General features: G+C 40.4%; 1 protein-coding gene across 2 annotated transcripts in view; it reads right to left on the reverse strand.

Moving 5' to 3' along the window:
- The window catches only part of cc2d2a (coiled-coil and C2 domain containing 2A), a 119,921-nt gene that overhangs the window by 25,902 nt on the left and 77,710 nt on the right, over window positions 1-16,309 (reverse strand). For both annotated transcript variants that reach the window (XM_034180548.1, XM_034180547.1), the window contains 11 exons: window positions 15,854-16,031; window positions 15,603-15,756; window positions 15,302-15,440; window positions 13,687-13,825; window positions 13,386-13,586; window positions 13,183-13,275; window positions 13,000-13,091; window positions 6,344-6,358; window positions 4,108-4,278; window positions 1,102-1,192; window positions 899-1,008 (listed from right to left, as the gene is read on the reverse strand). In XM_034180548.1, the coding sequence (XP_034036439.1) occupies window positions 899-1,008; window positions 1,102-1,192; window positions 4,108-4,278; window positions 6,344-6,358; window positions 13,000-13,091; window positions 13,183-13,275; window positions 13,386-13,586; window positions 13,687-13,825; window positions 15,302-15,440; window positions 15,603-15,756; window positions 15,854-16,031 (1,383 nt within the window). The remainder of the gene's footprint in view (window positions 1-898; window positions 1,009-1,101; window positions 1,193-4,107; window positions 4,279-6,343; window positions 6,359-12,999; window positions 13,092-13,182; window positions 13,276-13,385; window positions 13,587-13,686; window positions 13,826-15,301; window positions 15,441-15,602; window positions 15,757-15,853; window positions 16,032-16,309) is intronic.

Below are 16,309 nucleotides of genomic sequence, written 5' to 3' on the forward strand. Positions count from 1 at the left end.
AGAGTCATCTTTCAGGATCATGCTGTGACTGCTGTGGGTTGAGGTGGAGGTTTAGAAGAGTGGAGTGCTTTAACTGCTCTGTAAACAGATTCTTTTCATAAATATCTCTTTGTCAACATCACTGCCATCATAGCTTGCTTTCTCTGCTCCTTATTTAGACTACAACTACCATCAAGTGAGGCACTACGACTCCAATGGTTGGAATCCAGACTATTGTCTGAGATGAAACACCTCCTCCTATGAACAATGGCGAGTCCAGTGCAATCCCTGATAATGTGCAGTCTTGCAGGGGAAGAATTCCCACATTCCATTGAGACAAACTGTTGATGTAATTTTGTTAAAGAAAAAAGGTTTATGGGAAATTTATAGGAAAACATAATGATTAAGTTTTCATATCTACAATAAATAGTCCTTTAAACCAGCATCTGGTCTTGGTCACATATTTCCTGTGGTGTAAACTCATGTCTTGTCACTCTGCATCTCTTAAGCTACAGTATTATTTCATAGCTGTTACTCATTCAATTAAACACTTTCGTTGTGATTCATTATGATTTACGCAGATGTTTAAAAGTTGATATAGATGCAGTATACCTGGCTGAGATGACAATTATTCATCTCAACCTCTATTTATATTTGACACAGTTAGCCATTCTGCACACATGCATCTGTGTGAGGCAGGTGAACTGGGAAACACCTACAAATCAATGGTCCATGACACTATCTTGGGTTAAGCCCTTATACCATAGTGTATGAACAGTGTAGCGTATGAAGACATTTGATGCCTCCGTATCTACTACTGCAGGTATCCTGAAATCATATGTAAGGAACAAAGTCATATCTTACTTAAACACGTCACGTCAGACATACGTCAAGCATGCACAAATAAGCAAACATTAACCTAAATGGAAGCTGCAGCTCCTCATTCCAGCAAGGATTTGGTCCATCAGCTGTCGTTGTCTGAAGAACTGCACGCTGGAAAGAAACCTCCACAAAGGGCCTTACTTGTACCTGCATTATACACATAACAATGAAAAACAACTCATCACAACATGTGGATTACATATATTTAGCTGGAAAGTAAAATTACAGCTTCTAATGTACCTGGCCAAGTATCCGATCGGTGCCATGGATGACACTGGATGATGTCTGGCCTGTGGCAAATATCCCAGCTGTAGTTGAATGTAATGGTTTGCTGAAATAAAAAGTATCAAATACTTTTCAAATTATGAGTCAAAGTCCTATCAAAGTAAAATATGTACTTTTATATTTTAATATATTCTGTGGAAAACACATTTCAAAGTTGGATATTCCCAGTCGAAAATCAAAAGGGCACTTGAAGTGTGCACACCACTGTTTCGGTAATAATCAGTATTTCAGATATTTCGTCACCGTGTATGGGCTCCCTCCCACATCCAAGGACATGCAGGTTAAGACCGTTTCACACCGGGCCTGCTTCGAGTTGCATTAGCTGCGTATCTAATAAAGCAGGAATGTCTGCGTCAGTTGCGCGCAGCAGGGGGTGAGAAGCGCACTGATTTCTCTTCTTGTTTATATGTGTTCTTGTGCAGGTGTGCGCCCTGATTTCTCTTCTTGTTTATATGTCTTCTTGTGCAGGCGTGCGCCCTGATTTCTGTTAAAGTTTATCATTCTTCCTGTGACTGTGGAGCTGCAGCTGCGTTCGCGGGCACTCAAACCGTCCTTGAGTGTATATGGACATGTCCTGCGTGAGGACTTATACTGGATGTGGACATGTCACTGGCAATCAGTCTGTGAGCAGAATGGACTGTATTTAACACAATCGGTATGAGCTGCAGTCAGGCTGCAGTGAGCATTTTTTTTTCCTTTTAATTTTTAACATGTGCTCTTTGAGCAGTGTAGTTTTACTACATTGCGTACACAGTATAAAAAGTTCGACAACAATCCTGCATTATTTATAGCTCGGCAATAATGGAGCACAGCCGGAATCATGAACTGGCGTCAGGTAACGTTATATTGTGTGGGTGTGGCATCCAGTCACGTTAAGTATCGTTAAGTTGTCTCAACTTGCGAGAAAACTACTTCCTTTCTGCATCCTGTGCTCGACACAGAAAAAATTAAACACGTTTAATTGTTAGCGTCTGTTTCACATCACCCTTTGCGTCCCTCACGGTGTTGTGGCGTTAGGCTACATCAACTCAGCATGGTCATGACGCCGCATGACGCAACTCGAAGCAGGCCCGGTGTGAGAGGGACTTTAGGTGGACTGGAAACTTTATAATGTCCGTAGGTGTGTGTGCAGGTGTGAATGTGTTTGTTTGTCAATATGTGGGCCTGCGACAGACTGGCGTCCAGTCCAAGGTGTACCCCGCGTTATGCCCGATGACTGCTGAGATAGGCTCCCGCTCTCCCGTCACCCTTAATTGGAGTAAGCGGTTGAAGATGAGCGAGTGATATAAATGAACCACTTTTTTTTAAAGAAGAGAGGAGAAATCACCTCCCTTGTCAAAGGTGAAAAAGCGACACATTAGCTCTTCCATTAAGATTTTTCACTGTAGAGAATGATCTTTTTATAGGTACAGTAAGAATTACCATTATTATGGAAATGAACTACTCACGTGCAAATAATGTCTGAAGAAACTGCCTCAATATTGATGTTTTTCCTCTTCTACTTTGTACTTTGGGCAGCAGTGGTCGAGGCAATATTGTCATCCGCCCAACGAGCTGATTTTCGATCATTCATTTACACATCAAGTCAATCCGGATCATGTCATGGTATGCGAAGAGAGCACCATTTTTTTTTTTTTTTTTTGCAGGCACCTCTGCTTGCTGATGACTGATAAGGTGTCACACAGCCAACAACCATATAAAGGATGCATCGATAATTGTTTTGTAATAGAATTGGAGCCCCCTGATTTGTAATTGAATCTGATTGTGAGCTGCCCAGAGATTCCCACAGATAGATAGTACAGTGCATCCGGAAAGTATTCACAGCGCTTCACTTTTTCCACATTTTGGTATGTTACAGCCTTATTCCGAAATGGAGCAAATTAATTTTTCCCCTCAAGATTCTACTCACAACACACCACAAAGACAACATGAAAAAAGTTTTTCTTGAAATTTTTTCCAAATTTATTAAAAATAACATGTACATAAGTATTAACACTCTTTGCTCAACACTTTGTTGATGCACATTTGGCAGCAACTACAGACTCATATCTTCTTAAATATGATGCCACTTAAAAAAATTTGCCCATTACTTTTTGCAGCACCTCTCAAGCCTCATCAGGTTGGATGGGGCTCATTGGTACCCAGCCATTTTCAGATCTCTCTAGAGATGTTCAATCAGATTCAGGTCTGGGTTTTGGCTGGGTCACTCAAGGACATTCACAGAGTTGTCCTGAAGCCACTCCTTTGATATCGTGGCTGTGTGCTTAGGGTCATTGTCCTGCTGAAAGATGAACCGTCGCCCCATTCTGAGGTCAAGAGCACTCTGGAGCAGGTTTTCATCCAGGATGTATCTGTACATTGCTGCATTCATCTTTCCCTCAATCCTGACTAGTCTCCCAGTTCCTGCCACTGAAAAACACCCCCACAGCATGATGCTGCAACCACCATACTTCACTGAATTTTATTCCTCATGGTCTGAGAGTCCTTCTGGCAAAATCCAGCAGGCTGCCATGTACCTTTTACTAAGGAGTAGCTTCCATCTGGCCACTCTACCATACAGGCCCGATTGATGGATTTCTGAAAAGATGTTTGTCGTTCTGCCCTCTCTCCACAAAGAAATGCTGGAGCTGTGACAGAGTGACCGTCGAGTTCTTGGTCACCTCCTTGACTAAGGCCCTTCTATCCCTATAGCTCAGTTTAGACGTGCAGCCAGCTCCAGGAAGAGTCCTGGTGGATCTGGACTTCTTCCATTTACAGATGATGGAGGCCACTGTGCTCATTGGGACCGTCAAAGCAGCAAGTGTGTCTGTACTTTTCACAAGATTTGTACCTCGAGACACATCAGATGACAACAAGTGTGTGTGTGTTGGGAGGGGTGGGGGGGGGGGGGGTGTTGAAGGGGATGTTCACCCAAGGCATCAAACAAGCAAGAACTGCCTCTGCTGGGCACAAAACTCTCACCTGCTCTGGGGGATACGCGTGGGGATGTCATATGCACGGCGGATGCTGACCAAGAGTTTCACATCACCATCAGACAGACTCTGCGCAGTCACCTTCTTTCTTTCTCTTCTCTGAGGTTTCAAGGGTCGACTGGTTTCAAACAAACGTCTGAACAGATTAAATCCCAGAAACCTGATGGGTCACAATAAGTGGATATTATCAACTCCTCAACAGCAAAATACAGTATGTGTATTTAAATTGAACTCATACAATATCACAAATATTTAAGGAAAAGAGTGGGATGGGATTGTTGCTGCTAACAGTACTCAGTCCTTCCAGGTATTTGCAATTTCACAACATTTCATTCTTCTATGTGTGGAATGATTACAGTTGCTGAAACAAATTATATTTATACATATTATATTTATCTCGTATACATACATTTATTTATGTACTCATATGTGAGAATGCTGTTCATACCATTCAGTTCTGCATTCAACACCATAATACCGCAAAAACTCATCTGCAAACTTGACAAACTAGGACTCAGCACTTCCCTCTGCAACTGGCTTCTGGACTTCCTTAGTCAGAGACCTCAAGCAGTATGCGTTGGCAACAACATCTCAAGCAGCATCACACTGAGCACAGGGGCCCCCCAAGGCTGCGTGCTCAGTCCCTTGCTCTTCACCTTGCTGACACATGACTGCACAACAACCTACTGCAACAATCACATAGTGAAGTTGGTTGATGACACAACCCTGGTGGGTCTCATCACCAAGGGTGACAAGACTCAGTATAGGAAGGAGGTCAACTTTCTGACCATGTGGTGCAGAAACAACAACCTCCTGCTGAACGTCAGCAAGACCAAGGAGATTGATGATGACTTCCGGAGAGGTCACACCCAACACCTACAACTGACCATCAACGGGGCTGCGGTGTAGAGAGTGAGCAGCACCAAATTCCCAGGGGTGCACATCAGTGAAGACCTCTCCTAGACCACCAACACCACATCAAGAAAGCCCAGCGGCACCTCTACTTCCTAAGAAAACTCAAGCAGGCAAGTGCTCCCCCACCCATCATAAGCACATTCTACCAAGGCACCACTGACAGCATCCTCACCACCTGTGTCACTGTGTGGGGCGAGAGCTGCACTGACTAAAACAGGAAAGCCCTGCAGCACATAGTGAAGTGGAAGGATCATTGGTGCCCCACTCCCCTCCCTGAAAGACATATATACCACCCGCCTCACCCTCAGGGCGATCACAACTGTCAGTGATGCCAGCCACATCGCTCACAATTTTTTCAACCTCCTGCCCTCTGGGAAGAGGTACTGTACCCTGCGCTCCCGTACCACCAGACTCGCCAACAGCTTTATCCACCAGGCTTTTAGGATACTAAACTCACTCCCCTCTCTATCCCCAGCTACATAACATCCTGGACTTTTAAAACCTCTGACCCACACAATGACTGCCTTGCACTATTATTACGCCACTTCAACACTTTGTTTAAAAACGGGAAACACTTCTGCTGCTATTACCTGACTGTACTTGCACTACTATGCCACTTGCACACATAGGTCAAATAGAAATACCTCAGCTGCCACCATTTGCCTTGACTATCTCTGCACTGCATTTCAAATTTATTTATTTTTTTGTGTCTCCATCATCTTCTTACTTATTGTTTACTTGAATGCTAGATATGTTTGTCTTACTACCTTACTGTCAGGAATATTTCACTGTGGGATGGTGGGAAACGTAATTTTGATTGCTTTGTATGTCTGGTACATGTGGAGAATTAACAATAAAGCTGACTCTGACATTTATATTTATTAAAAATGTATCACTGAGTGAGAAAGCGCTCACAAAATATTCATATATATATATATATATATATATATATATATATAATTGTAAAGTGTTTCAATATGTACTCCTTCTGGTATATCACTCACCAGTATTTTGCAGTGAAGTATGAATATTACTTCAACAACGGTGTAATCAATGTAACAATTCAATAAACACATTCAAAACAGCAAATATTATTTGGTCTTTAAGCATACGGAATTGGCATTATGTTTTAGACATGAATCCTACACTATTTTCTTTTGCTAAAAATTTGTGTTCAGTGTTGCCAAACATTTGCAAAATCCTGAGAGGACTAAATACTACACAAACACGAACAGTATTAATAAAGCTCAAACTAAATGAAGAAAGATACAAAGTGAAGGATTAAAAACAAAGAAACTCTAAGAACATACCCTGGACCTGCACCACTGTTACACATACATACACACAAACACACCAGAGACAGAAGTGGGGGAAAATGGAAAAAAATTATAGCAAAGTTTCATTAATAAACACAACATTGTGTTAAGTAACAATCTAGAAAATGAATGACAATAATGTACATTTATCTGCACTAATGCTGTCATCAGAATGTAAAAGCAATTCCAAAACAACTTCTTAAATATGTTCCAGAGCAGAAAACCTCAGCCAGGCCAATATCTGAGCCAAGGAATGCACATCTGAGAACAACATCAAATAGGTTAGTGTGGCATCAGACAAAAAACAAAACACAACAACAAAAAAACATTACATCAGTTCGTAAACTGTGTGGCACCTATAAATCTTTCTGAAAGGTTTATGATTCTGCTGATTATATTAATCCAAATGACCTAGCTTTATATTGCTTATACCTGGTAGGAGTTCTGGCAATATTTTTTCATTACTGACAAAAAAGGTACCAGCATTAGACACATATAAATAAATGATATTTATAAATGACAATTCAGAAGCTAGCACTTACTCTACAACATAGTAGCATACAGAGGTGTCAAGTAACGAAGTACAAATACTTCGTTACTGTACTTAAGTACACTTTTTAGGTATCTATACTTTACTCCTTTACTTATTTTTCTGCCTACTTCTGACTTCTACTCATTACATTTTCACACAAGTATCTGTACTTTCTATTCCTTACATTTTTAAAACAAACAGCCTTGTTACTCTTGGCTTCAGTTTAATGTTTATATATATATTTCACGTCATGTGCGCCTGTAATCAACTTTTCTGCAGCACGGCGCTTAATTTTCCCCTGGTAAAACCCTAAAGAGCATACTTCTGTGAGTATTATTTACCTTTTCTATGTTAAACCGACCTGTTATGGTCTTCTGAAACAGTTGATAGATGTATTTTATAACTTAAAAACGGGAGCGACGCTAACGCATTAGCATGTCTATGGCATTTTCAATGTTAAAAGTTAGCATTAAGCAGCTCTCATCACGTTCGGGTGCATTTGTTTTCAAAATGTAATATTTCTTAAATATATTTTTGTTTATATATTAATAATCTAATGATTATTATATACAATTTTAGAGAAAGAGGCAAAAAGAACCTGAATAGAAACACAACAGAAAATATAAAAGCAACTAACAATGAACATACATAAATAAATACATACATACATAAATAAGTCTTGGGTCTTGGACCACATGTAGAACGAATCAGTGTTTAAATTAAGCTTTCAATTCATATAGTGGCATCTACCTTTTTTTTTCTTTTTTTTTAAAGGTTACTTTATACTTTTATACTTTAAGTAGGTTTTGGAGTACATACTTTTTCACTTTTACTTGAGTAAAGAGGTCAAGTTGATACTTCAACTTTTACCAGAGTGTTTTTAAACTGCAGTATCTATACTTCTACTTAAGTAACAAATGTGTGTACTTTTGACACCACTGGTAGCATAACACGTATAGCACTAATGTCAGTGGTGAATTGTGGGAGGTAGAAGTGAGACAATTTAGCCAATGAATAATGCATAAATTGCTCACTCCCACACATATTGTGTATAGCAGATATATTATGTCAGAACACTTTAGAACATTACATACAACACATTCAACAACAGCAGACACTTGAGACACATATTATCTACATAATATGAGTAATAAATAACTTACTTTATGTACCAGTACCTAAAGTGCAGGTGCCACACGTCACCCAGTGAAGACAAAGCCTCACCTTTCTTAAAAAGGGGGTGAAAATTATTTTATTAAGGAAAATTGACTATTTAAAATTCAACTGTACTCAAGAAGGCTGTCTCTTTTCACAACAAAGGTGTATATATTTTTATTCATTAGAAAATAATCATTAGAGAATATGTAAAGCTTGTTATCCAAAACAATAATGGATACTGTTAACATTAAGAGGCCATTATTTGGTCATATATAGTATTTCTCAATTCAGGGTGAGATTTATATGCCCCACCAAAATATCACAATCAGTTTATTGTCAAAACACATTTAGGATTTATCAAGTTGGAAATGGAATGTTCATTTGTAAGTCGAGACCTTTTAAACTGTGTTTTAAAACCTATCGCTGACAGGATGCTTCCAGTGATAGGTTTCTACATACATACATACATACATACATACATACATACATACATACATACATACGTGTGTGTGTGTGTGTGTGTGTGTGTGTGTATTTACGCATACATATGTGTGTGTATTATATAATTTATATTTCTATCACACCTGAATAGATCCTTGTCATTTGATTGGTGGTTTGTATGTCACATGACATGGATAACACTGGTTTAAAAAAAAAAAAATCCTTGCACAGAGAACTGATACAAGGTAATTTTGGGGTGCAGAATCTGAATCTGGGATCAGATTCCCTCCATCACATCATGTTTTTTGCAATCTGCATGTTCCGTAATATTGTTTATCGCGCCAAAGAGGCATTGAAGCTTTTGCTTCATTGCTTGATACGTTTTCATGACAAAAACGTGATGTGATTGGCAAAAACTAATGCCAGATTCACATTCAGTGCCCCCAAATTACCCAAAATCTTTTAAAAACTCTATGCAAGAAAAATTGTGTTGACCAGTGCTATTCCTACCATTTGCCATTGTGTTCCATTTACCGTGCAATTTTGGTTCCATTTAGCGTGCAATTTTTGTACTATATGCTTTGCGCTATTGCATGCCGCGACCACTGGGCATGCTCATACTAGCAGTGACGGCGCTTAGCTTAAATACAAATATTGTGGGATTTGTTTTGGTGACAGATGACAATTTGAACAAGCTTATTATTATTATTATCAGTACGCCATAAACTGTCTGGAGGCATTTACAGTATTCACTGGGACATTTGTAGCTGAAGTACAAACACTGTCGGATGAAATGCTCAACAAATTTCTCTCGCGATTTGTTGTTGGACTGAGGAAAGCAGATGGCAGTCTGTACATGAAGAAGTGAGTGCACGGCATCATATACGGACTACATGGTCAGGATTGTTTTTGAACTATCTGACTGTTTTTGCAAGTTGACAGAGAACAATTTTGGATTGGATTCGAACTTTTTGGAAAGTTTGTGTAGGACTATTTGGATCCTCATGACCTAAAAGGACCAGTGACGCACACCAAAATGTAAGTGCCTTTTAAATGGTAAATGGACTGCATTTATGTACTGCTTTTCCATCTGCATTAGACGCTCAACGCGCTTTACAATTATGCCTCACATTCACTCACTCACACAGACACGTCAGGTGCCATGTACACCGGGAACAACCCTGGGATTAAGGACCCTGCCCAAGGGCCCTGAGTGACTTTCCGGTCAGGCTGGGGTTTGAACTGAGGATCCTCTGGTCTGAAGCCCAACGCTTTAACCACTAGACCTTCACCTCCTCACCTTTTCTGTTGTTTATAAATTATAAATATGCCACACCTGTGAGGTGGGATGGATTATCTCGGCAAAGGAGAAGTGCTCATTAACACAGATTTAGACAGTTTTGTAAACAATATTTGAGAGAAATAGGTCTTTTGTGTAAATAGCTCATGAAAAATGGGAGCAAAAACAAAAGTGTTGCATTTATATTCTTGTTCAGTGATGCTTTACACACACACACACACACACACACACACACACACACACACACACACACACACACACACACACACACACTGGCCTCATAGGGGTACAGTGATTCAACAACTAATGGGGGGCCGGTACACGTTCACTTTTACGTTCGTATTTCAGAAAAAAGGGTAAATTCACCAATTCCATTTATGCTTCCAAAGTTCCTGGTTGGAATAATATGGTTGTTTGCTTCAACCCCCTGGCCAGCTCTTTCCCTCAATTTGACTGCCTCACACACAGACAGCAGACTGAGGGGTGCGGCCACACCACATGCACTGGGGGGAGTAAACCTACACCCACTGCACAGAGCATGAAACTAGAGTGCCATCCAGTCTGTGGAAATAAGATGAAACAGTGGTGACCTATGGAAACAAATACAAATGTGTATGGAATTGGTTAATTTACCCTCTTCTTTGAAAATATGAACCTAAAAGTGAAAGTGCACTGTTCCTGCATTTGTTGCCGAATCATTGTCCCCATATGAGGCTAGCCGACATATGAGTTGAAACAGACGCCACCAATTTCTAAAAAAAAAAAAAAAAAAGGTGAAGTTTTATATGAATTAGTGTAAAATTTCACAGATGAGATGGCCGCAGAATAGTTACACTGTGTACAATGATTTCAAATCTGTACAGAGTGAGGTTTTATGAGATGCCATCATTTGTGCAAAAATAAAACAAACTTAAAATGGACAAAATGCTGAAGGGAGTCTGGCTCCACATGTCACATGCCAGAAAAAAACAACAAACATACAAACAAAGAAAACACACACAATGCACTACACAGTAAATTTATCCAATGCAAATGACAAGAGTTGTAATTCAATTCATAAAGGTTTAATGAAAAAGAAAGTTTACATTTACACTTTGTCTCACAGTGCTAAAGTGGCTAACAGCAGGTCTCTGCTACTCACAGATTAAAGATACTGCATATAAAAAAACAAAGATGCACCAAACATGTGTACATAAGTGGCCAATGAGTGTGCGTCTATTTGTTAATTTGTTTCCATAGGGACAGCATGGTGGCTTAGGGCCCTGTCGCACTTTGACGATTTAGCCAGCGTATGCTGACTTACGAAAAATTTGGCAAACACACTGGATACGTCAAATAAGTTATGCAGCTGTCACACTATGACGATTTAACCAGCATATGCTGATAGCCCCGTTTGTACGGAGCGGCCCGGTTCAGTACGGCACCGTTATAGCAAGGGTCAGAATGGTTAAGTCGAGCTTGATTTGTGTTTCCACCAACAACAGAACCCTTTTGTTTGGCAGGCGGAGCACGTCGATGTTGACAAGCAGGTCATCGAGAGCACAAACGCTTTTGTACGGCCTCTCCCCTCCACACGGAGGCCAAACAGAGTAATTTAACATTTTTTTAATTTTATTTTTGTCTTGGTGGATCATGGGATTTATTTTCAATGCACACAGAATGCTGAAATATTGACTGATGACTGTGGAAACGCTGATGTGAATGAATGAGACACTGTGACTCTTTCAACTTTTAAAATAAGTTAATTTTCTTGTTGTGGCACAAAGCTCCGGGTTCTCTGGTTCAGTCTGAGAAACACACCGGGAGCAGACAAAACACAGAGGGACTTCTTTTAAAACGCTACCTTTCTTCAACCACGACAAGGAACTAAAGTATTTTCTGATTATAATTTCCAAAATCAGGATGCATTATGTGGATACGTTTTTGTCAGGCTGATGATGGATCTGACTGAAATGAACAGGTAAGATTAAGACTTTATATTTACTCAAAATGGTTTTAACATGAACTGTATCACAGGAGTGCAGCTTTCAGTTGTTCAGTCAATCAATGGATAGCACCAATGGGTATATTTTGACTTGAGTAACATGCAAGAAATGTGTCAACAATTGCATAACTTACCTACAACTTATGGTCCGCGTATGCCGGACGTATGAGCCATACGCTGGCGTACGTTGAAAATACTGTACATGCCCAAAACCAGCATGCTTCAACGTGCTATTAACTTGCACAAAATTTACCCATATCTTATTAGACATACACCAGCGTATTTGCTATATTTTTCATACAAAGGCATACTCTGACTAAATTGTCAAGGTGTGACAGGCTGTTAGTGGTTAGCACTGTTACCTCACAGCAAGTAGGCCATGGCCTTTCTGTGTGGAGTTTGCATGTTCTCCTCATGTTTGCATGCTCCAGCTTCCTTCCACTTCCTAACACATGCAGATTTGGTGAAATGGAAACACTGAAAGCCGAGATAGGCTTGTCCCAACTTGTCCTTTAACACTCTGAAACGGAGGTGTTCCTTTGTCTCGCTTACGCGCGAAGCCTCCGCGCGGCTTTCCATGACAAAATCTCTTGTTAAAAGTGAAATCTGCCGGAAAATGGCTGATGTCCAGCTCTTGTGATAACCAGAGAAATTGCACACGACGGTCCCGGCTCCACACAGCGATCCGTTTAGAAATGATGTGGTGGTTTCTGCCTCTCGATGGCGGCTCGGAGCGCGGCGCACCGTGTGCCATTGTGGGCCATCCTTAAAGCTGTAGTAACACTCCTTATTCTCTGTGAAGCCCGTAAAATTTTCACCGAAAGCCAGATAAATTTTTCGAATGGTTTCCAGCTGCCTGTCTCTAACAGTTTCTGAAAAAATTCTGATTGGGAAAAAAAGCCCAAATCATTCCGCTATTTCCTCGCAATGAAACAACGACGAGAGGGGTGGACCAGTGCTCACTCAAAGCCTGCCCACAGGCGAATGACGCAATCGACAGGCGTGGAAAAACTCACGCATGCACACGAAGGTTCAAGCTTGGCTGACGTAAAAACATATGAATCAGATCCATATATTTTTTTGCATAAAATAAAAGGTCGGATACTTTTCTCACAGACCTCGTATATCTGCTTGAAATGAGCACAACCGCTAATTGTGTGTGTGTGTGTATAATTTCACAATTCAATTAAACTGTGATGGATGATTAATACATAAAGACATTGAGGCATATTTACCCAATGCTTGGAATTTCCTCTTCGATTACCATGTCAGAGAGACTGTATTGATGGTTGGTACTAAGAAGTCTGTTGATAACAGATTCTCTCATCTACAAGATGTCAAAATGACAACACTTTTAGCGCTATCACGTGATGAAGACTGAGATAATACAACCATGTTTAAATCATCTGTCTACAAACCTTATGAAAACATTTGGCAAGTGCTGCTCTGTGTGAATCCAGATGTTCTTTGGTGTCAACAATCTCTTCCTCCTTCAGTCTCTTCTCATATTTCTGAAATAATTATAATGAGACAAACCAATTAGCCTCACACAACCAAGTGAATCTTCAAGCTAAATCCACACAATCTACAATAATGCAAAGTAAATTGCAACAAGACTGACTTCAAAGATGTCATTAGGGATCTCCTTCTCCACAGCAGGAACAATGTAGTTGCGAAACTCTGGAACTCCCTGGTTCTTCAAATGGAGCAGGCGGAATCTTTTAGATTTATTCCACTCCTCATCAGTCACAAAGTTAAACTCCTCCTGAAGGTGCTCCAGACGGAAGTACTCTGGTGCTGTTGCCTCACCACTATTGGCCAGCTGGTAAATCAATAGAGCAGAGAAAACACCATGGTTTCATTTAAAAAGTAAACAAAAAAATGTTAACACTTCTTGTTTGTCCAAATATTTTGTTGCCCACCTGTAGCAGCTGCATGATTGAAGCATTTTTTGGATCATTGGGATCTAGTCGTGCCTGCTTGGCCCACGCCACAATTTTTTTCTTATCACTGAGGTTAGATACCCCAATATATGTGACAGCATCTAGTTGGTTCAAACCACTGAAACAGAGATCAGTATGAATGAAAGACAGCAGCTGCCATAACAACATTGTTTTTTTTTTCAGTACATATAGCAAAAAGTGGAACAGCAGAGCTGAGGTCACATTGAACAGCAATATGTGTTTTTTTTCCATGTTCATTTCTTGCATCCATGACGAGTATTGCTGTTTATCATGCCATGTTTAAAATATTAATTTTTTTTTGTATTCATATTCATGAAACTGCTTCGGATTTATTCTTCTACTTCTCTTGCCTACTCCTGTTAGTAGTCGCCACAGGAGATCAACTGTTTTCATCTCGCCCTGTCTTCTGTATCGTCCTGTCACGTCAATCATAATATCCTGTCTCACAACATTCATAAACCTCCTCTTTGCCCTCCCCCTTCTCCTCCTCCCTGGTGGCTCCATCCTCAGCATCCTTCTCCCTGTATACCCTAGATCTCTGCTTTGCACAGACCAAACCACCTCAATCTTACCTCTCTGACTTTGTCATCAAACTGTCCGACCTGTGCTGTCTCTCCGATATGTTCAATACTAAACTTGACCATCCTCGTCACTCCCAAAGAAAATCACAGTTCTGCCATCTCCAGCTCTGCCTCCTGTCGTTTTGTTAGCACCTCCACCTCTAAACTGTACAACATAACTCTTCTGACTCTTGCCTTGTAAACTTTCCCATTCACTTTTAGAGATACCCCTTTGTCACAAATCACTCCTGTTGCCTTTCTCCACCCAGTCCACCCTGTCTGCACTCTCTTCTTCACCTCTTTATCACACTCTCCACTAATCTGGATATTTGGCCCCAAGTATTTAAAAAACATCTACCTTAAACACCTTGACTCCTTGCACCTGCACTATTCAACCATGCTCCCACTTCAGTGGGGTCACCATCCACTTTGGCCAGACTACCAATAACAAAATAAGTAAACCAAAGCATAACAAGAAAATGTAAAACATGCAAAAACAGAAATGCTGCAGCTAAGCAATCATATACACGACTTGTGATCTACATATTTGGTCGAGCAAAATTTATGCTGGATGCCCTTCCTGACGCAACCCTTCTCATTTATCCAGGCTTGGGACCAGCCCTCCAAATGTGCTAGCTTGCACACCCAATATGGCTGAGTTTTGGTAAAATTTATGATTTACAGTGCATCCGGAAAGTATTCACAGTGCTTCACTTTTTTTGTTTGTTTTTTATGTCACAACATTATTCCAAAATGGCTGAAATTAATTTTCCCTCAAAATTCTACAAACAATAAATACCCCATATTGATACTTTTCGCGTCTGCTTCAGTGACTGCAGCCGAAAACAAAACAGTACACCATTTTTGTCGTTAGTATTAATGCTGTGGATGTGTTGCACAATGGCAGGCCATCCCCGGAAGTGGTCAAATCCTGCAATATCACAAGGAGGTTCACAAGAGACTGTGCTACCCTATTTGTGAAACTAATTGTGGAGTCCTTGAAGAGATATTACCTGCCAGGCAGCTGATACATATGTGGTGCGAGTGGTAAATCATCATCTCCTATCCCCCAAGAAACACAACAGCACAGCTTCCCAGATGTCAGCAGGGTTCGATTGTTACTGCCATCAGGCTCAAAGGAGAGTGGCACATCTCATGAGACAGATAGACAGAGGAGACACTGGAAAACAGGTCCAGATAAATTGTCCACATCCTCCACAAATATGGATCCAAGAATAGAAATGTTGGTGAAATATGATGGAGTGTGGCTTTAACTACTACATGTCTGAGTGAGTGCTACGTGAAGACAGTTACCACTTCCCACACCCTCATGGTCAAACATTACTCTCTGGTTGCTGCTAAACTCCAGCTCCTGAAGTGGGACTTTGCCCGTCAAAGCTGAAGATTCTGGCACAGGCACAAATACGTCTGCCAGGAGGAAGGATGATAAGGCAGTCTCCTCAAACACCTGTTCATGAACACACAGGCAGAATGTGAGAAAATCAGGCAGAGCCCAGAAATCCACAACTATAGCAACCTATCATACAGCTGCAATAATTCTGTACCTGCAAAATGATGCTCTGGGGGCAGTTAACAATCTTCAGATTAAAAATCTGGCCAAAGTGCACCCTGAAATCATTGTTGAGAGAGCGGCGATCTGTTCTGGAAACTTCTTTGTCATTGTATATGATCTTGATGAACAGAAAGCGCCTTGCAACATCCTTTCTTCGAGCAATTTCAGCTCTACAACAACAGAACATACAGTGAAAAACATCCACATAAAAAACTGTCACCATCTCAGATGGTCTTGCCCACCTTATGATGCTGTCCATCATCACTATTTGATCAATGCTGATTCTACTGATTTAGTGTTTACTGAATTACTGGTGAGGTGACCTTTGAATGCCACGAAGCTCTCTTTAAATAAATGATTACAACTAAATGAATCATATTTTTTATAGACTGTAACTTGAAAACAAGGTTTGTAAAATTCATAGGTGATCAGTTTCTTTAATAAAATA

The sequence above is a fragment of the Thalassophryne amazonica genome, chromosome 10, assembly GCF_902500255.1.
Source record: "Thalassophryne amazonica chromosome 10, fThaAma1.1, whole genome shotgun sequence".
In the NCBI taxonomy this organism is placed as follows: Eukaryota; Metazoa; Chordata; class Actinopteri; order Batrachoidiformes; family Batrachoididae; genus Thalassophryne; species Thalassophryne amazonica.